This window comes from Pyrgilauda ruficollis, unplaced genomic scaffold (assembly GCF_017590135.1).
Source record: "Pyrgilauda ruficollis isolate IOZ18807 unplaced genomic scaffold, ASM1759013v1 scaffold1, whole genome shotgun sequence".
In the NCBI taxonomy this organism is placed as follows: Eukaryota; Metazoa; Chordata; class Aves; order Passeriformes; family Passeridae; genus Pyrgilauda; species Pyrgilauda ruficollis.
Genome location: NW_024508100.1, coordinates 7,462,316 through 7,483,400, shown reverse-complemented (window position 1 = coordinate 7,483,400; position 21,085 = coordinate 7,462,316). Strand labels below are relative to the sequence as shown.

The window sequence follows — 21,085 nt, the reverse complement described above, 5'->3', positions numbered from 1 at the left end:
CTGCTGGGATCTAGCAATTCCTGTGTTCCTGCAGTTAATAGCTGCCCCTCAGTCACAGGAGTGCACCTTTTTTGGAACTGACAGGATTCATGAGAATAACCCTGTGTAGTCAAATCATGGGGCCATACAATGGAGTTACTGTAGGCAAACAAAGAGCCACAGTCAGGCAAAAACAGGGGAATGGGAATGCAACCATGGAAGAGAGGAGAGTAAACATAAGGGATGGACTCCTAACACTGTCCACCTTGCCTGCATTCAAAACCAACATGCCAAAATAATGAATATTTGTTTCTCATTGATTTTGTTACAATAGCAAATAAAATCTCATCACAAAAGTTCTGGATAATAGATGGTGCCTTTGCAAATTCTCCTTGCATGGAGCTTCCCTGAGTTTTGAAAGAGGGTTGGACCAGCCCCCATTTCAGCATGGCAGGCACCTACTCAATAAATAAATCATTCTCCCACTAGCAATGAGTTTGCTGCCCCTTCTGAGTGAGTGCTCCCAGGCAGGCAGGGTGCAGCCAGGGCTGAGGAGCTCCCTGTGCAGAGCTATCAGCAGATGGCTCTGCTGGCCAGGCTATCTCAACAGCAGCTGCAGCTCTGCCAGCAGTGGGGCTCAGCCCACAGATACACTCCACTGCCCGACAGCCACAGAAAAAAAGATGCTCAAGATGCCTTACTTATTACTTAATTGCGATTTGAACAGACTTTTAAGTTAAAAAAAACCTGTTAAGTTCCATTATAAAACTTTTCTTCATAGTCGTAAGTTACGCATGCAGCAGCACATGTACAAAGGTGGGAGGTACAGATGTAGCAGCCTAAAAATGCCAACAATTAGGTAAGGGAGAGCACATCCAGAAGGGTCAGGCAGCTAAGGTACACATTTCTTTTGGAAGTCTGCAATGCCAAGACAGGCAAAGACTGCCCCTAATGCAGGCACTACGTATGACATTGTTACTAACTGAATCATAAAAGGGATGTTTACCATCAGTCAACCACAGTTATATAAATTATATGTTCACTGACTGCAGGCCTCTCCAAGTTAATTCCTGGAGAGATCCCAAACGCAAAGGGCTGTCCAACTGCCCCAAAAGCAAGAAATTTGACTTTTTTTTCAGCAGTAGAATTAATGTGCAGAAGATTCCTCATAAATGCTCATAACCCTCAATTTCCTTTCACCTCATGATGGAAACTTCATTTTTCTGGGAAACAGGATCCACTTCTTGAAGTTCAGTGACTCACTTAAGCAATTCTCATTGGTAAACTTGGATGACAAATGCCTTCAGTACTGTCAGGGAAATTAAGATAAGTCAGCTCTCAACTAGCAGAGGACTGAGCCACCAAGATGGGACTACAGCTTCCTACTCCCAGGAGGTGTGACCTCCCTATGGAGTGGGGGTGTCTAAGTTTGATAGAAGCATTGCTTTATAGGCACTATGGTACCTCAGCTGGCCTTGATGGGACCAATTCACGTATCCCTGCACCTACAGCTCAATTTTCCTGATAGCTGGAAGGTTTCCAGCACCCTTGTTGCACCCTTGTACAAGGGAGTAATGACAATAATCAATCTGCCTCCAAACTCAGCAAGAAGCTAGATAACCCTGGATGTAGATTGATTATTGTCATTACTCCCTTGTAAAGGATGCAACAAAAAGGATAAAGCAGTATTTAAAACTGAATTGAAGACAAAGAGTCCAGTGAAATCATATTAGTACACTTCCAGTAAAGAACCAGCCAGGTACTGATTTCAAAAGGCAAATTTCTGTATTCTGTACCATGCTTTGGGTTCCTGCAGCTATACTGCAACCCCAAGGTTGCGAGCCACATCTCTGGGAAGTCTGAGGAATCCAAGTTTAGGCGAAATGCAAGCAGCATGATGGTGGATGTGTGCCTGGAAATATTACTCTACTTTCACTAATAGAGACATTTTAGTAACACAGGCTTAGAAGACTCAGCTTGTGGTTTAGCCAAAATGACAATATTGCTCCATTTAAAAAGAAGAAGGTTAATGGTATTCCCACACAGAACACATGAAGTATGAGTGCCCAGCATGTTTTAATAGCAATCCATCTACATTAAGTACCATTCCCATTAATACTGCTCCCCTTGTAAAGGAGCACTGAAATAAATGGAAATCCTTAGTCTGAGTTCAGTGAGCCCTAGATTGCAGTCTCAGAGCTATCATTTTTTATACTGGAGGCAACATTTCAGCCCTGTAATGATTCCTCATAAATTTAGACATGGGAGGAACCTCAGCAATACAAAGAAAGAAAATTGATCTGAGATGTACAGAAGTGCTCTACTGCACTTAAATGCCAGGTCCAGATTTCCTCCCCAAGCAGCCAAAATGTGTGCACTTCCTCATTTGATTAAAATTGTCTTTCAAGCTACCTCAAGTTCTGATGAGAAATGCGCTGTGTCACTCTACAATTACATGGTGCCTTTCACAGATTCTTTTTTTTTTTTTTTTTAACTTGATGTCCCAGCTGCCTTTTTAGTTACACACATAGACTGAGAATTTCTGCATTTTCTCTCTATTGGGCAGTGATGCAGGCTACATGAAGTGCACTTCTTCATCCAAGCCTTCTGTCCTCTCCAATTTACCCACAGGGCTAGTCAGACATTCACAGGCCTGAACCAACACCTTGGATGGCTTGAAATCCTCAAGAAGCTTTGTGAAATGGGGAAAAATCTATCAGGAAAAGAACTTTTGTGACAAATTTTGTCTTTCAGACAATGATCACCACATCATCCTTCATTTAGGTGTCAAACTGTAGAACTGATGTTCCCTAAATAAGTAAATAAAGAGCCCACCCATATGAATGTACTGTTTTACAGACAGCAACACCAAGATCAATTAATCTAGCTGCAGAATATGCTCCTTGCCATGCTACTGCACTTGTGAAAATACAGGAATGTACTAATCAGGGGAGTTAGAAATCACCTTAACAGTTCCTGTGACACACTTTTATTGGATTTACATTCACCAGCAAATCCAAGAAAACAATTTGATAATTTTAGCACAAAGCAGACAAAGAAGGATTTGCTAAGCTGCTTAGAGTCTGGCCCTGAAATGTTGGGAAGGTTCAGGTTAATGTCCTTTCCCAGGACAGGCACCACGGACAGGCTACATCAGACATGAACCATGTTTTGAATCTCTGAAGCCATCTTATGAGCAAGAAGGTCTCTCATTCTACAGCAAAATTTAGCATGGGAAATATTTTATCAATCTGACAGAGGGAAGAATCGATATTGTTTCATTACATCATTATTTTAAGAAGATTCTCCTCACTGTTAAGACACAGGTATGTAAGATCTTCAGTAGTGTGAATGGCATAACTGTGTTACATGTACAAATTGAAACAAAGATGAATATAAACTGACTTGCCTTTAGCTATTATTCAAATCACTAAAGTGATGGATAAACACATTCTTTTCTTGGGCTCTTTTGAAATCCAATGCATTTTAACAGCTGTTTAAAAGCATGTAGTGTTTTAACAAAACAATTTGCATAGGCAATTGTCACATGCATTACTCAAGCTGTTGGATCTACTGCTGGAAGGGCTGTGTATTCAGAAATCCAAATGCTCCCTTTAATCCCATATTCCTAGAATGTTATTTTGCATAATAGTCATAGGCAAACAAAAATGTCACTGCAACAGTATTAGTTTAAGCTGGTTTTGTTGGCGTCTTATTTTACTTCACGAATGAAAACTTAATGGAAATTTCAGTAAGTTTCATATGGTAATAATAGATCATTTTGGATGGACTGTACCTCTCTGATTCTCAATCATTATTTTGCTTGCACAGCAGGTAAAAATTTCATTATTTTCTCTGTTCTGCAGTCTAATTATAATCAAATTAATAGTTACTATAGGAGAATTGTTCTTTTTAATCTTTATTACGCATCTGTAGTTTCTTTATTTGCCTTTCTGAGGAGAATGAACCTTTTAGCAGGTGAACTGATGCATTTCTCAGCATATGTATTCAGTCCCATTTGTAGTTGTAAACCAGTGAATTTTATAAATGCATTCAGCCCCAAATAACGATCTGTTATAATCTGGTACAAATTACTATATGTATGTAGTATTTATTAGTAAACTTGATTAATCTTTTTTAACACTGAGAATCTTTTAATTTATGCAACAACATACATTGATATCTAACAGAAGAATATCAACAGTTCTATTGCTTTTCATTAGGGAAAAAACAATAATTTAAGTCATATTAGATTTATATTTACACAGAATGGCTATGCTAAGTCTATGTGACTTCAGAAGACAAAACACATTCCACATGTTAAAACTGACTCTGTGACAGCCTAGACACATTATTGGGCACATTACTGTAGATTAAAAAGAAACTACAGAAGCATAATGTAGTATTTATCATTAAATTTATCATTAAAGATAATTTTACATTCAGATATTTAAATAACAAATGCCCATGTAGGTAATTGGGCATATGAAAATACACTTCTGTATTAACTTCTGTAACAATCTTCACATACTTTCTCTTTTAGCCTTGCCCTTCCTCAGCTCCCACTGGCTCTTCCTAAGAATCAGGGTATTCAGGATTTCAGATGAGAGGATTTCAGCATTTAAATTTCAGATAAGAATTTTCTTGGTACTAATATTATTGCAAGGCATACAGTTGCTCTTACTTTGAATAGAAGCTCAATCAGACATTGTTTAGGACGAAGAGAGCAGACCTTTCAGATGTATTTTTTTAGGTACAGCAGTCTTGCTATCACCACTTATTCAGACAAGTAGCATCACTAGAGCAACAAGCAAAGCAGGCACAGTTGAAGACTATATGAAGAAAACATACAGAGGGAAACACTGTAAGATGAACATACAGAAATGACTAAAGTTAACCCTCATCTGCCATGCATGTCAGCTGTGGGAAATTACAGAAGTTTATTGTGATATTGTCATTATAGCAGCAATAATGTGCTGAAAGACTCCATGCTCACTCCTGCATGACAAATCAATACCACAGGTCAACCATGATTAGCCTAGTCATGATGTGCTTGATGAATATTGATGACAGTTATACAGCTGTGGTATATCAGATGCTTTTAATAGCGATTCATGAATATAAAAATCACTTTATCAACAGTAATCTATTACATTTTAAACAACAAACTACAGACCATTAATACTAAAGGAAAAAAAAAAAAGAAAAATCAGTGGTTACCCTATGTATACCTCTTCATATTGTATGCAAACAGCTAGCACCTTAACCTTTGAGATTCAAAATAAAAACATTAAACCATTAAATATAGGTAGATTTGGAGGAAAATTTATCTGAGCCTCCCCAGTTATTATTATAGTAAGGTTCATAGTAATATTTCCACCTAATTTGTAAATTGTGTGACACAGCTGTGAGTTTTTGACCAAGCCAGCCTCTGGCAGAAGGCAACATGGCAGAGGAGGGGCTGTCTTTAACTTGTCCTCTCTTTCACAAAGCACTGTGCCAGAAAAGACAGATTTAAGACAACACCTCCTTGTGCCTATCAATGAGGTACACTGAGCACAGAATCCTCTCTCTCCCTCTCTCCCTCCCCAAAAGTGTTCCCATCAATAAACCTTCATAATTCTCCATGGGTAAGAAATAAACACCAACCCCCCCACCACCACCCCCAAACAAATATCTGTCACAAATGGCTGAGCCAATATGGTCCTATAGATATGGTGACATCCAACCCTAGAGATTTGTAAACAAACTGCTCTCCCAGCTTGGAAAAGTTGTCCATATAGAGGAGAGCAGGAAGAACTCATGGAACAATGGCATTTGCCATAGCTTAGTTTGGCCTTTAAGACAGAAGAGCTATGCCTTCAGAAAAAACTGCTGGTCAGGAAAAAAACTAAGGAATTTAGTGAAGAAAATTAGTTTGCTGTTTCTCAATTTCAAGTGATATTTTGACATTTCAGGGTGAAAAAGGACCTTGGTGCTTCTGACTTTTCCTCGGTGTCCATGAGAAGCAGTGCCCGAGGCACCACAGCAGCAGTGAATCCTCCTCTATGGAATGGCACTTGGAGGTCAGTACCTGCTCTGTCCTAAAGATTTACCTCCTTCTAGTAAAACATGCAAATAAAGTGGTCATTTCTGCTCTTCTTACTGTTGAATAATCTGGTCACAGGAGTAAATGCCCTAGTTTAATGAAAACACAGTTAAAATTTTTACAGCTATATTCAACTATTTAAAGCTGGAATTGGATGAGTTCAGCAGTTCACAGATGTCTTATATTCAGGTCTAGAACTAAAGTAATGATTTCTTTTCTTCTGTAAAACTGAGCTTCACCCAATAATATTCTAACTCAAGTTAAAAGAAAACACACTCAGCTTAGTACAACTTAGGGGGAAAAAAAAATCACACTTTTTGATGACACAATGAACTAACCTATCTTTTATCTTTCTTTTTTTTCTAACAATTTTATACAAAGATAAGCTCTAGGAAATTACTGGACTACATTAATAAAATCTGTCTTTCATATACCTTCTGACTGGCAGCAGCCATTTTTGGAACTGTGTGTCAATCTGATATACTTCAAGGATTTTCGATCTTCTCTTTGGATTTAAAATAACTTCAGATGAAATCAGAATGAATTACATTTCTATTATAAATTTTCTTCATGTTTGAATACTGCCAAGAATGCAATTTGAATAAATCTATCCTAGTTTAAAACCTGCTTCTGCTGACTTTCCCCAGTTTCATACTCCAGAAGCAGCTACAGTAAACAGGAATATATTTTATAATATTATATATATTTTATATAACCAAGAGGAATATATTTTGGTTTTTAATTAGTTTGATTTATATAAAGCATAATTTGACACTTAAAAAGTTACTAGTTTTAGAAGACAAGATGATTACAATATATTTATAAGGTGAACTAACCATGATGTGTGGATTTTCTGTACTGGGATTTTTTGGGCTGCTGCTGTTTTTTTGTGGGGGGTTTTTTGTTTTATGGGGTTTTTTTTTACTTTGCTTAATTAGGAAGTTGATATCACTACTTCAGAAACATGTTGTATTGCTCTGTTTAAAGTATCTTCTCAGAGATGGATTTTATAGCTACACAACACATTTTTCTCTCCCTCTAGAAATGATTCAAAGTATATGCATAAAAAATTACCCTTCTTAATAGAACTTGCTAGTAATGACCTTCATATTTTCCAAAAAGCAGTAAAGTCATTCCACTGCACTGACTATAGCACAAATGTTACTTTTAAATGAAGCCCTGCTAAAAATAAACCAGACATTGATTTCCAAAAGGTTGTAATAGCAGTGTAGCACAATGAGACTTTTCTGATGGCAACATCCACACATGCCCTATTGCTGGAAGCAAATATCACAAGCTGCTCATGGCAGATTTTTAATTAACATGTTTTACCTCCTCCAAACAGAGAGGATGGTGTAAATCAGAGCACCCTCTCTGACTTAGAGGGAGTACTGCCAACATATTTCAGCTGAGGATCTGTCCCCCAGACCTGCATGTTGCACTCTGGGTTTAATAAAAGTGTTGTGTGCCTTAGCAAGCAGATCTAATCACACAGTCTGTCTAATTTGGCTCCACAGAGGCCTGGTTTCCTTAATGCACAATGGGTATACATGAATGGTTCCATTTATATACTAATGAACCGTAATAATGTGGAGCTATACATGCCCAAGAAGAACAGACCTACCAATGTAATCCAGAGCCTAACTTTCTAAGATATTTTATTTCACTGAAGTCAATGAAGTCAATACCCGGTGGCCAAGAACTCAAGCTTTACATCTGGACAAAGAAGAACACATAAAGCAGCACAGGCTCGCACCTGTGCAGCCATTTGCCCATTTCCTTATGGCCATCCCTGTCCCTCTCAGACAGTCATTTCCCAGGAAGGACATTTACCAGCTCTGTGAAACCAGCACCTCACACGCTAAGTCCTCAAAGTCCCTGCGTGAAGCAATTAATCTATAATGAAACCTTGCACACCAACCTATAGCTTTCACCACATGCCCTCCCAGTTCTGCACCCTGCATGTGTGGTCAAGGAGCATTTATAGGCAGAAGGAGGGAACTCTTTCTTCATCACCAAATCTCCTTGAACACAGAAACTGACTCAGAGAAGACTGTTGCCAGCCTGCCAGATAAGCAGAGTTGTTCTTTTGAAGCCCTTGTATCAGGCAGACCAGAAGGTAATGAAAGCAAAGTAACAGGCCTTCTGAAGTGATTGAACTTCCAAAGTTTCATAGAAGTCTTTAGTACATGGTTTCTGTTTCAGAGAAAAGTTTGACAGTGTTTGCAACAAGGAGACTCTGTCTTAAGCCTTGCAAGTCCGTCATGTTGTCCTGTCATTCTCTGTAACCTCTAGTTCGGCAGAGGAAGAAGTGTTGCACATACTGTAGAGGCACTGCAGACTGTAAAATCTGGCCATGTCTAGACAACTGTTTTGCCAGAAAAAGTGCAGTGGGTGCTTGCTGATGTCACAATGTCGGCAAAATTTTTCCTGGACATATAAATACATGAGGAAAGGAGGGTACTTATCAGAGATGTACTTTACTTAGTGCAGCCTCATCCATTCATTAGGATTCTCTCAGCTCAAGTGGGGTTTCATTTGTGTAAATTCAGCTTCTGTCATTTGCTAGTGAGATGAAAGTAATCCTGTGAGAATTAGCCCTCCAAAAGCCCAGGCAAATTAACTAGCATCTTTGCCTTTGTTTTTCCTGTTTAATAGGGAATGTGGGAGTGGGGGGAGGGCATGTGTGTGTGTGTGTGTGTGTTAAAAATAGATGACTAAAATACTTAGATGCTTGTTAAGGAGTGGAATTCAGTTTAACATGTCCTGCAGGGCTGTAACATTAGCATGTCTAATGAGATGGGCACAACACGAAACTCTAATGAAATCCTATAAAATGGATCTGGAGACAGGTACATAAACATCCATGGCTAATGAAGCTACATTTATGCTGGCATTTTTGTTTTCCTATGCACTCATCATATTTAGCCTTATGTTGTGAAGCAATCTGGGAATACGTGAACTGGACTAACAGAAGATGTGCTCCAGATGTGCACATAAAGTGCTCTAATTGATAGCAAGCAGGCAATGGAACAAATTAGAACAAAATCTAAATTAAACCCCAGATATACATAAAATATGGATTTTGAGTCCTCTGGGACAACTGTTTCGCTTTACAGTCTATTCCTATTTTTTCCTTTCTATTTGCCACTATTACATGAGCTCTGCCCAGGTACTCCAAAAATATACTCTAACAAGGGACACAAAATGTGTCAAACCTTGTTCCTGGTGAAAGCAAAGGATTATACTATTATCTAGTCTGATGTTAAAATCTGAAATCAACAATTATTTAGGTGTAGAGGCATTACTCAACACACGTCATTCATACCCATTAAATATCATTGACAAACAATATTTACCCAACTGAAAAGCAGTGTTATTGTTTTGAATAAAACACCAACAGTCTGGCTAGGAAATTGGACTGCCTAAGAGACTAACTAAAAACTCCATTCTCACTAATTTTCAGCTACACTAATAACATTAAAGTAATATCTTCTGGCTCCATCCTTATTTACCCAATTTAATATATTTACCCTACTCTTTCTGACACTTTTAGTGGGAGCTGGTACCTACCTTCTTCAGCTTTCTGTGCACTATTGCTGATGACTAAAACTAGGTGACAACCCATTAAACAAGTTCATCTCCTGCTCTCAGTGTTACACATTCCAAACCAACACAACAGAGTCAAGGAGTTGAGAGAGGAAACTTCTTGGAACTCAGAGCTCAGGTCTAGCACTGCCACTGTAAGCACTTCCCACCACTGCAGGATGACAGGAGGTGATCACAACAGTGCTGGGTCACATTACATCGGTTTCATCTATATTCATCTACGAAGCCAACCTGAACAGAGAGAGGCTTGGACTAAACTAAAGGCAGTTCTTGCCCAAGCACCCCAATCAGCACCTGAAATAACATTGTTCTGGACACATCTGCATAGCACATTTTGGCATTTACAATATGTGATTTCAGACTTGCACAGAAAGTAGCCAAGCAGTCCTCAAGATCTAGGACATCTGCCTACAACTTCCAGAGTCTTCTATAAAGGAGAACCAAAATCCTTGGAAACAATTTTCTGCTGTAGTAATTAATTAACACCCTGAGACATGCAGCTCTCTTCTTTCACTGAATATTTGCACAAAAACACTAGCAATGCTACCTGTACTAAATAATTACCACACTTCTATAGGCCAGGACCTTGCTAAATTTAAGTTGTCAATAATTGTGCTTCAGGAAGCAGTTTGGACAGACAAGGCTTTTCTGAAAGAATTTACAGGAGTGAAAACTTGTACATGGCCTCTTAAAAGATTTTCTGAGACTTTTTTATTTATTTTATTTTAAAGAGTTCATAAATAGCTAAAATAAATAAAAAGGGGGGAAAAATAAAAAAAAACTTGGATTCCTGTAACTACTGTTTCTGCCTTTACTCCTTTCAGACTGCTGCACTCTAACAACCTTCCATTCTGACTTTTTCTACTTTAGGCCTTAAACTTGCACCAAGCTCCCACTGGAGTCCTGTGGAAGACTGTGTGGTTGCTCACACATGAAAGGTTGTGCAACAGCACCTTGTGGTGAGACAGTGACTTGTTCTGTGTGTGCACCATGCCCAGCACAACCAGGCCCTGACACCACACGGCTCCTTGGCACGGGAGCTGTACAGAGACCAGACTGAACAGAACTCCACGAGGTGAGGGTGAAGCGATGCTGTCGTACGGGCAGTGGCGGCAACCACAGAGGTAACACCAACACCAAGGGGGTGGAGAGAGAACCGGGATTACCTGCTGGGCCTGCTGCAGCAGCTCCATCCTCTCGTGCAAGATCTGGCTGTCAAACTCACGGCTCTGCCTCAGGATCTGCCGCCGCACCTTCTCCACCGCCGCCCGCAAATCCTCCCGCTGCGCTTCCGTCAGCGACTCGCTCGCCCGCCTGCCTGGGTCCTGCTGCAGGGCATTATACAGCGTGGCTTCCAGCTCCTGGATTTTCTAATGCAACCCAAATCACACACAGACAGGCTGACGTTTGAATCCAGCAAGCAAACGACCCACCAAGAGCTAGAGGAGAAGGCTAGCAAGCGGAGGCCGAGGCGGGAGGGCAGGATGGACACAGACAAGTAGACAGAAAGCAGCAAGCGTGAGCAGTGAGGAGCATTCCACACAGAGTGCACGCAGCCTCCTGGCACGGGTTGACACCTGGGAGATGGGTCCTGTTCTAGCAAATCATTGGTTCTTCTACTTAAGAAAGATTCAGAAGATAGGTCTGCATTCAGTACCTGATAAAACTCCAAATCCTGATGATGAACATTAGAAATTTAACTGAAACTAACAGATTTCCTTCAACTGCAGCTGAATTGTTAAGCCATCCTATAAAATAAAAAGACCACAGGAAAATCTGTGAACAGAAATCTCACTCTACCTCTCTGTTGTCCTAGTGACCTGATAGCCATGGCTCACAGTCTATGTCACTGGCTTAGCTCCAAGTTGCCATAAGCAATGAAGGAAGGAACACTTGTATACACTAATCCCTCACCCATCTCTTGCTGTCTGCCAGATTCCTAACATGATTCTCATGCACTGACCAAAACTGCAGTACTTTGCAAAGCGCACAACACAGGAGAACTTCAGATTCATGTGGAGAATTGTACTCCCAAGAGGAAAGGAAGGAATCCTGGCAGTGTTTCCTTGATTACTGGGGTTAGCATGATCCTATCAAAACCCAACATCCAGACTAATAATATTTGGATCAAGAGCATCTGACCACATCCCTTTGGCCCTCATAACACCTTTGTGAGGTAGGTAATTCCATCCATATTAGTGATGCATAAACAGCTGCACAGAGAGGTTAAATGGCTTGCCCAAGGTCACAGTGCTAGAAATAGTGCCTGCTTGCTTTTATCTCTGTTATCTGCTCTGAGCACTAGATCTTGCTTCTTCTCTGAAAACATTTTCCACATAAGAAACATTTACAGTGTATAAATAGTGCTTCAGGACATATTTTGATTTCCAAAGTCTCACTATTAGCAATGTTGCATGTGTAGTTTTACCAATTCCTGGATAATTCCTGATTGTTGTTTAGCCTGAGAAAAGGCAAGGTTGCAGCTTCCCTTTTGAAAATGAGGAAGGGTAAGGTTGGATAGGATCGCACAGGAAGGAATCGCATAGGAAGAACAGGCATTCCTGATTTAGGATAGGTTAGCAGCAGTAATACTTACAAATGCTTCAGGAAAAGAAATACTGGAAAAGTTCTTAAGTAATTTCTGGTGTATTTTATCAGTCATGGGGTTTTTTTCATACATAAACCAGCTTCCAGATGTACCAACAAGATGTTTGTATATCATAGAATAAAAAATGCAATGCAAAAATGTTACACTTGTAAGTACTATAATCCATTTCCTAAACTTTTGTTTAAGAAATAGTAGATTTCTAGTCTGGCAGGAAAAAAAAAAAGATATAAAGTAAAAAAAAGTCCTTTTTATAATTAAAAGAAAAAAAAACAAAAAAAAACAAAAAAAACCCAACAAACAAACCCTACATTTTATCAGATCTGTTCAAACAAAAAATTTAATGACTCTTCTTTTCCTACCATGTATGCCTGGTCCAGAGCTTGCTTCCTGTAGTCGAGTTCTTCCTCTAAATAACCCTTCTGTTTACTGAACAGGTCCTGAGCAATAATAAAAACAAGGGAGTGTTTGTTCTTCATCCTACTTCATGAAGAATCATAAATGCCATCATTTTTATGCAAGCTTTCCACTTGAAAGCAAAAGAAAACCCATAGCAAATGACCACGTTCATCCTAAGATCTGGAATATCAAATTTATGATATTAGCACTTCAAATCTGTGTATCATATTAACAAGCTGTACCTAGAAAGCATTGACCTCTACACCAGTGTACAACCTGCCTGGACCTGAGAGAAGGGCAGCAAAAGGTGAGGGGGGGGATGTACATGCATGTGGTCCAATAGCTGTACCTTACACAGGGCCAAGGGAGGGAAAAGAGAAACACAAGAGAGGGCACTTTACGAAAATATCCCATGGAATTATTACCCTTAAGGAAATCATGGGGCAAGCCCTAATTGCTGTTGTCTAATGTGTTCTTCTAGGGAGGAAATGCGAGCGTGCAGGGCCACAGCTGCATTCTGCAGCACCGTCCCGTGACCTGTCACTGAAGCTGAAGTAACATCTCGGTCCTCAGCTTGTACAGGCAGGAGGCCAAATTGAAACAGGTGAAGTGATGCCCAGAGAGGTTGAGTGAGTAGCTGAAGAGCTGAAGAAGTTTTCAAGATACCTATGATTTACAGGGATTGTTTACTTTTGTTCTTAAAAATCAAACTCCTCAACTTTCACAGCTATTATATATAAGCCCCACAGACTGGGGTTGCAGTGGAACTCAGTATCCAAAACATGATGTTTCAAGCAAGTTGTGGACATTCAAATGGTTGCCTTTAGAGTGTTTTGAATCATAGAATCATAGAATGGTTTGGGTTGGAAGGGACCTCAAAGATAATTTTGATCCAACCCCCCTGCCATGGGCAGGGACACCTTCCCCTAGACCAGGTTTCATGATAGTAAGTAGAACACTAAAGAGTTACATAATTTTATTAGCTTTTCTTTCAAAGCAGGTTTTCACACTCAAAAGAATTAGTAGTAGAATAAAAAGCAGAAAAGCCATTTGACTGAATTTAATATTTTCTATCATTCTTTTTTCTAATCAACAAACTTCTGCATTTCCTCCACATATAGAATAAATGCCGAATTAAATACATATGGCTCTTAAGATCACTAATTGCAGCTTTTATTAATAATAAAAATTTAAAATATTGTTGCTCTGATTAGTTTTACTGGATATGAGATTGCCTCAAAGTCACTTACTTGGCCAAATTTTGCTATCAGACATATATGTAGACTTCTGACAACTCTTCTGTCAGTTGCCAGTGTAGAACTGGTGACAGTAGCAACATAAGACCAGTATTAGGGGATTCAGAGGAACAAGGTGCTATTAGTTCTCTGTATAAGAAGTATATATTCACTATTAATTTATTTTGTAAACTTGGAGTTCTTTTAATTACCTATTAATTAATATTCAAGGCAAACCCAAAGTTTAACTCAGACCTTGGTCTTGGGGCTGGAATTTGGTTGGGAACAGATGGCCATCTATTGCCATGGTAGCCATTTTAGAATCTTCTGCTCCAGCATATTCTAAATATGCTCCTGGCCTCCAACAAGTCCTGTAGGACATATTTTTCAGCCCTTTGTGGGCATCTCCAGAACTCTGAGTTCAGAACTCTGGACAATGTGATACTGTATTAGACACCACGTTTATGCAACTGAATGCCACCATGGCTACCCAGGTGGCTCATTTTCTGACATGGGTGAATTACAGCAACTGCAAGGCTGTTGTACAGGGTGAAACTCCAGCATGCACTGGGAGTGCACAGCAAAGGACAGGCCTGGTCCTGACTGTCTTACAAGTGTCTGACACCACAGAGGTAGATTCACTAGTCTGAGATTATAAAATGGGTCAGAGCTTCCACCAGGCCCCAGAATAGCAATGCAGCTGCTCTGATCATGTTACTTCTCAAAAGGGATAGCAAAGGCTGCCCACAGAAAGCAAGAGGGAAAGAAACAATAATAGGACCTCAAACCCTTAACAGGGTTTCAAGGACAACTACACCAGTGCTCAGTCCTTCTAAAAGTATCATGCTAGAATATAATTTCTCCACTCATTGATTCAATCATTAGGGATGCAGATGCTCAGATTGCTGAGCTAAACAAAGAGATGCAAGGGCTTTCCATGGTAAGACTTGAAAACATCACAGATAATAAGGGGAAAGATAATATATCAAGTTATAAACCCCCTATTTTTTCAATTTTTCTTTACAAAAGACTCTAGTATTTGTGGCCACTTTCCTTTCCTCAAGCCTTTGTATTTTTCCATAACAAGACTTAAAAATAAAGAAATACTAAATGTGGAAACTATATTATCTGTGTTAAAGTACAGTCAGTATGACAGGTTACATTCAACAGAGAACACAGTCTCAGCACTTATATTTTTGTTTGTGGCTCAAACACACACTTCTTCAGTGGCCCTGGGCAAATCACTTAACCTCCCTGTCTCATTGTCCCATTCTTTAGGATGAATGCAATGCTGCTTATTTATTTACCTGTAAAAGGTGTGGTGAGGATTAATCAGAGTTTGGAACACCATTTGAAGATGTGAAGCACAGCATGCATGGTAAACCAATAAAGCCAAACACTCATTCTAAAACTGTTCAACATATGGAAAAATAAGGTCAGTTTGTTCTTCAAGACAGAACTGCTTTTTGAGAAAACATTCTGTCTTTAGGCATGAAGGCTGTGGGGCAAGAAAGGTCATCTGGAGTAAGAGGTCTTGACAGTTTGTCCAGAAGCCGAGAACCAGAGAGCAAAGAAATACCCTTGCCAATTCTACTAGTGTGACCCCAACATTAAAATGATGATGCTGCCGCCTGACAAATTAATATACAAAGAAAGCACAGAGACAGTTTCACACTGTTTGATTAATGTGCTCTCCAGTTATGCCTTTGTGCCCTAATTCATATATATCTTTGCTATTTTTGTTCTATAAAGATTTGGAAGTTCTGTCTCACCCCAAAGAATATAAGCAACAGATTGTTCTAGAAACCACTTGCCTATTTTACCATGAAGCCGTTTCTGTCAAGCAGAGAAAGGCAGCAAACCTGCCTGGGATGAAATATATGCACAATCCCTTGATGTGAGTTTTAGCTAAATGAATTTTTAGCTTTTGTTTCTTACCTTCTCATTCTCCAGGTCTAACATCTTCTGTGTCAGTGCAGCTTCTGTCCCCTCTATCTGCTTCAACCACTACAGCAGTGTGAAGAGAAAAAATAGAAAATTAATAGAGATTTTGAAAAAGGTTCTACCAAACATTTTTCAAGTTTGTTGCCAGCACTTCCAGACATATATGCCTCCCATGCTATGTATTTACTCTGGAGAAAAACATGAATAAACAGGTTGTGAGAGCACAGGCAGAATGGAGGACTGCAGAGACACACTAAAGACTTAACAACTGGAGGTTGCTTTCCAACAGAAAATTAAATTGGGTTTCTCCCTGTAAAGTTCAAGAAACAAAACAGACTTGGATCAAGAAGGCAAAATCAACCTGAATGTTTCTTACTCAAATGCTTGTTGGCCTGATTTGTGAAACCATCATCTCACTTCAGGCCTCCAGTCCGTCATTTTTCCAGAGGGCAATTTAAACAAAAGTCAAGGTGAGAAACTCAACACTTAATTCTGCACAGTTTGCTGCACTCTTTGTGGGAAAAGGCTCACTTGTAAAACATTGGTCATGTAGAGGGAAAAATAAAACAGACAGACAGACAGATGGAAGCTCTTGTAGTTGCTACTGTGAATCCCTTACCATTGTGGTGACATTCAAAATAATCAGAATGAAGAACAGCAATTGCATTCCAGAGGTAAAAATTACACATTGTAATAGCTAAATGCTTGGATACAAGGCTCTTGGTCAATTACTAACTGTCATCAGGATTATGTTAATATTTCCATTTAAGTTTATTGGAATGGATGGGAATGGTCAGTTCTGAATTATTTAATTTCATTTCCCCACTAGTCTTCAATAAGGACCCATGACTAACTTACAGAGAGCAGATTTGCCACTGATAATTATTGCTCCTCAACTGCCTTGTTTACTAACACGGGACTACTCATATCTGCTTTAAGTCTTTTGGTAACCTTTGCACATCAACTCCTTTAATTTAGTGTTTTGGTGAATTCATTAGGCCTCAGACTCAAATAATGACATATTAGTTTTTTTCCCCAAGATTTACATAAGAAATTTCAAACATAAGTTTACAACTTATGAAATGTGAATTCATTGCTTCATTTTGAACCTTCCACTATTTAAGAGACTGATGGAAAAATGGAAATTTGTTTTATCTGTTTAGCAGGTCATCTTCCTACAGGAAAAAAAATTAACAGGAACACCATATTCCCCAGAGATTCTATTTTCACCATGTTTGTTTTCTTCATTTTGAAGGTGACAAGCTGAAAATATTCCTAAGGAAAGCCTCACCATGGATATTTGAGGATCCTGGACCTTTCAAACCAGTGGAAATGGAAAATCCTGAGCATCTCTCACAGCTACCCTCAATCAAGTGAAGGGCTATTTGCAAAAATTAGAGGTCTAATTTTTTTTAAGGTATGCAAATGATATGCAAAACTGAATGTTGATTCTGAACGTTCTATGCCTTTCACAAACCAAGGGGCACAGGAGACACAAAGTATTTTTGGGAGTCTGTATCTTAGCCTTTTATAGTGGGGTTCTTCTCCTTTTATTTTTTGGTTGTGAAGTGCTAAAATTCCTTCTCTTTTAATGCCACAGCCCAGTGAAAAAACATAGGGATTTTAGCCCTCTTCCCCATTTTTATTTTGCTTATAGCAATTATTCATTTAAATTAATGATTATTAAATTACCTAATGTAGATTATTTACTTTATGGCATTTAGATAAGTAGATTATCAAAATTATATCAATTAAAGCAATTATTAAAACTGCTCAAATTTTAATTTAAAATATCTGATTCTGAATTTCAACAATACATCAGGAAAGATTTAATGGAAACATATGAAAAGGATGCACATAGCTTCTTCAGAGAAATATACAAGTCTTAGTTTTAGACGTCACCCCTTTCACATACAGGTCATATTCTCTGGAAGTAAAGAACCAGCCATAGAGAAATGAGTGACCTGATTGATTACTTATCTTGTGCAAACTACTTTTTCTCTATGTCCACTGATTTACAGAGGAAAGGACCACTGACTACTGTGAGCTTTTTCAGTCATCCACAGAAAGAAATGAGCCCAAAAGGACCACGGGCACCTTACAACTGCTCCCAGAGCACTGAGGACACCAGCACTCCTGGGAATGGAGTCTCTTGTTAACACAAGTGGATTTTTAGTACTTTATGCTAAGGGAATATCTCCAAAACATGTTTTTATTTTTAAACTGGGTTTCTTTCTTAAGTTTGGCTTTATCTCAAGACATCACAATCCCAACATTCATGTAAGGATGAATACATGCTCCAATCCAGATGACCTGAACAGAAAAGCCATGCTTCCCTGGCAATGTTATGAGGTATCTTAGAAGACACAGCATTTTTTAGCAGAGAAAAATATTTACTGAATTCTACCTTTTCACAGAGGGAAAGCACAGTCCCAGCTTGGATTATTGCAACCTGCTCTTCATTTCTCAAATTCTAAAATACAAAAAGATGCATTTTAAATTGGATTAAAAATTCATCCTTTAACACCAGCAGTAAGTTTTAACCATACTTCAAAAAGTAAATCAGTTATAACATTTAGGATTATAGACATGACCAAAAGGATCCCATGACTGAAAGTACTGAAAATTAAACCAAGGGTGCTTAGTTTCACTCTATTTCAGCACACCAGCCCCACAACATTTTTTCAACAGATCATTCAACAAAAATTAAGTGGTTTCAGTCAGGGATTTTGCAATTTTTTTCCCGTTTTTGCCAGTTCACTGGACTAAGCCTTGCAGCAAGTGAATCTGACCTTCATGTACTTCAGACTTCCAATTAAAGAAAACAATGCAAAGAGTAAGTGCCATAGAAACCTCCACAGGACTTGCAACATAACATGCAAATCTAGAACTTAAAACTAGTATTAAAAATACCTCAATCTGTTAAATCTAGCTATAAACTGGACTCAGCTCCCTGGATGTTTGTGCCCCAAATGAGATTTTATACTGTATTTAGCAATAAAGAGGAAAAAGGGGAGAAAGTTTTCCTTGCCTTCTCCAAGAAAAATCCACTCCTGGCAGTGACAGCCTTCACAGCAGAATGTGCTACTATTACTACTCAAGAGGGATAATTCACAACTTGGTCTGGCTTTGACTTGTTTTGCATCTTTTCACTTTGCCTGTTACAGTGCCTGTTTTCTGTATTATTTGGCCAAGACCAAATCCTACCTTAAAAAAATACTCCTTTCGCTACCATCATTTTAACTAAAAATTTTCATGTTGTAAAAGCCATTCCTAAGCATTTATGTTCTTCATACAAACACAGACATAAAAAAATCACCCTGTGCACTGTCTTGGATGTTAGTATCTGCTGTGGAAAACAAATGCTTTAAATTAACCATGAAACTTGAGATACATGTAAAAGTAAAAAATGTTACCCCATTATCTCCAAGAATATCTAGCTTCTTCATAAGTTCAGATATATTCACGTCCTGAAAAAGATGTTTGACACTTATTTTTTATGAAGTAGGTCAGAAACAGTTTTTATATGCTATATTTTATGTACCCTTTATTCTTTTCTGTGTGTGAAAAGACTTCAAATGTAAATAAGTGAAACATAGTTTTGCATCACAATTACAAAAGTAATTACTGGTACTTTAAGACAAAACCAAAACTCACTTTGAATTATAACAAGCAACCTGAATGTCTGCGCATGAGGGCAGAATGTTCCTGTATCGTTCACACTTACCATCCTGCTAATGTGTGTAGAGGAAAGATCAAAACTGATAAAGAGGTTTAAAAGATGTAAAGAGAAAGGGCTTAAAAGACTTTTTTTTGTTTGTTTGTATCAAGTGGAACATCAACCACATCAAGCTACAGAAGTTACAAGGACAGAGAGTATGAACAAGTAATTGCTAAGAACTTGCTTGGTGGTTTGCTTTTTATTTTCTTTGTTAAACAAAACCATGGAGTTTCAAATCAGCCTTACAGTGGCAGAAGGGAATGTGCACAGTGGGCTGAACATCCTCCTCCAAACAGCTTATCAGCTCATAATCATCTTTCTGATTAGAAAGCCACATTTCTCTGCCACTCAGCTCTCAGATAATGAACTTAACAACCCATCCTTATTAAGGCTCAGCCACTGAAATAAAGAAAACCACTCCTCTGATTCAGAAAAGAGAGGAAAAATTCACAGAATCACATAATCATAGAATGTGCTGAGCTGGAAGAGATGTATCAGGATCACTGAGTACAACTCCTGGCTCCACACATCATCATACCCAGGAGTCACACCATGTGCCTGAGAGCATTGTCCAAACACTTTTTCCACTCTGTCAGGCTGGTGCTGTGACCACTTCTCTGGGGAGCTGTTCCAGTGCCCAACCACCCCAGGGTGAAGAACCTTTCCCTGATAAAATTCACATGATGTCTGTATTTAACATTGTGCCAGGATCCATTCCTAGGCCCCAGAACGCTATTTAAAGTCTAAAAAGTTGTTGGAAAGGGTCATGGAACTGTTTAACCAGACGTAATCACATTCTCCTGAACTATCCCAGGTTTGGTCTGGAAGTTAACATGGACCAGGGATCATTTCCACTGACAGCCTGCATTCAGCCATGCTGTTTGAAGGCAGGAAGCCTTGAGAGCATGGGAATAGCCCAGTCCATGTTAGTCCAAAATGCTTAATACACATACATAAAGCAAAAGAGCCTAAAAAAAATGTTAAATGCTGCCACCCTCAAGTTCTACTCATATTCAGCACTTAGAAAAGGCCAGCATGCCACAGGGCCATGTGCAGTTTTCAAGTTTTTCTATCTTCAGTCATCCCCTCCATCTCTTCCCAAAAACTTCAGGGGTGTTCCCAAATGCTACATGAGCTATTTAACTGTGCACATCACTAACTCTGGAATGCTGCAGATCCTGATACACTTGTGTTTTGAAGGATGTTAAAAACAAAACTATTGATTACAATCAGCATTGACAAGTCTGAACAGGAACTTCTTTAGTCAATGAGTTACACTAGTGAAGAATGGAATTTACTTGCATCTATTGAGCCAGAAATAATTATTCTAATAATTTATTTCCATCTGATGCAGAGGAGGAATAAGAAACCAAATCAGATTTTGCATCATTCTGTAATCTACATTGCTACTGATGGCTAATAATTTTTAAAAGTACTGAGGTAAAAAGGTCAACTATTTCAGTCTGCCCATTTTAGGTGACTGCCCCACCTTCCAGGTAAGCAAA

The 21,085-nt window shown here is 38.9% G+C and overlaps 1 protein-coding gene across 1 annotated transcript in view; it reads right to left on the bottom strand.

The window, feature by feature from the left end:
• Positions 1 to 21,085, bottom strand: part of JAKMIP1 (janus kinase and microtubule interacting protein 1) — an 86,663-nt gene that overhangs the window by 11,631 nt on the left and 53,947 nt on the right. The window contains exons 15-19 of the mRNA XM_041464300.1: positions 19,276 to 19,329; positions 18,267 to 18,332; positions 15,854 to 15,922; positions 12,644 to 12,721; positions 10,843 to 11,046 (exon numbers count right to left, since the gene is read on the bottom strand). Coding sequence (XP_041320234.1) covers positions 10,843 to 11,046; positions 12,644 to 12,721; positions 15,854 to 15,922; positions 18,267 to 18,332; positions 19,276 to 19,329 — 471 coding nt within the window. The remainder of the gene's footprint in view (positions 1 to 10,842; positions 11,047 to 12,643; positions 12,722 to 15,853; positions 15,923 to 18,266; positions 18,333 to 19,275; positions 19,330 to 21,085) is intronic.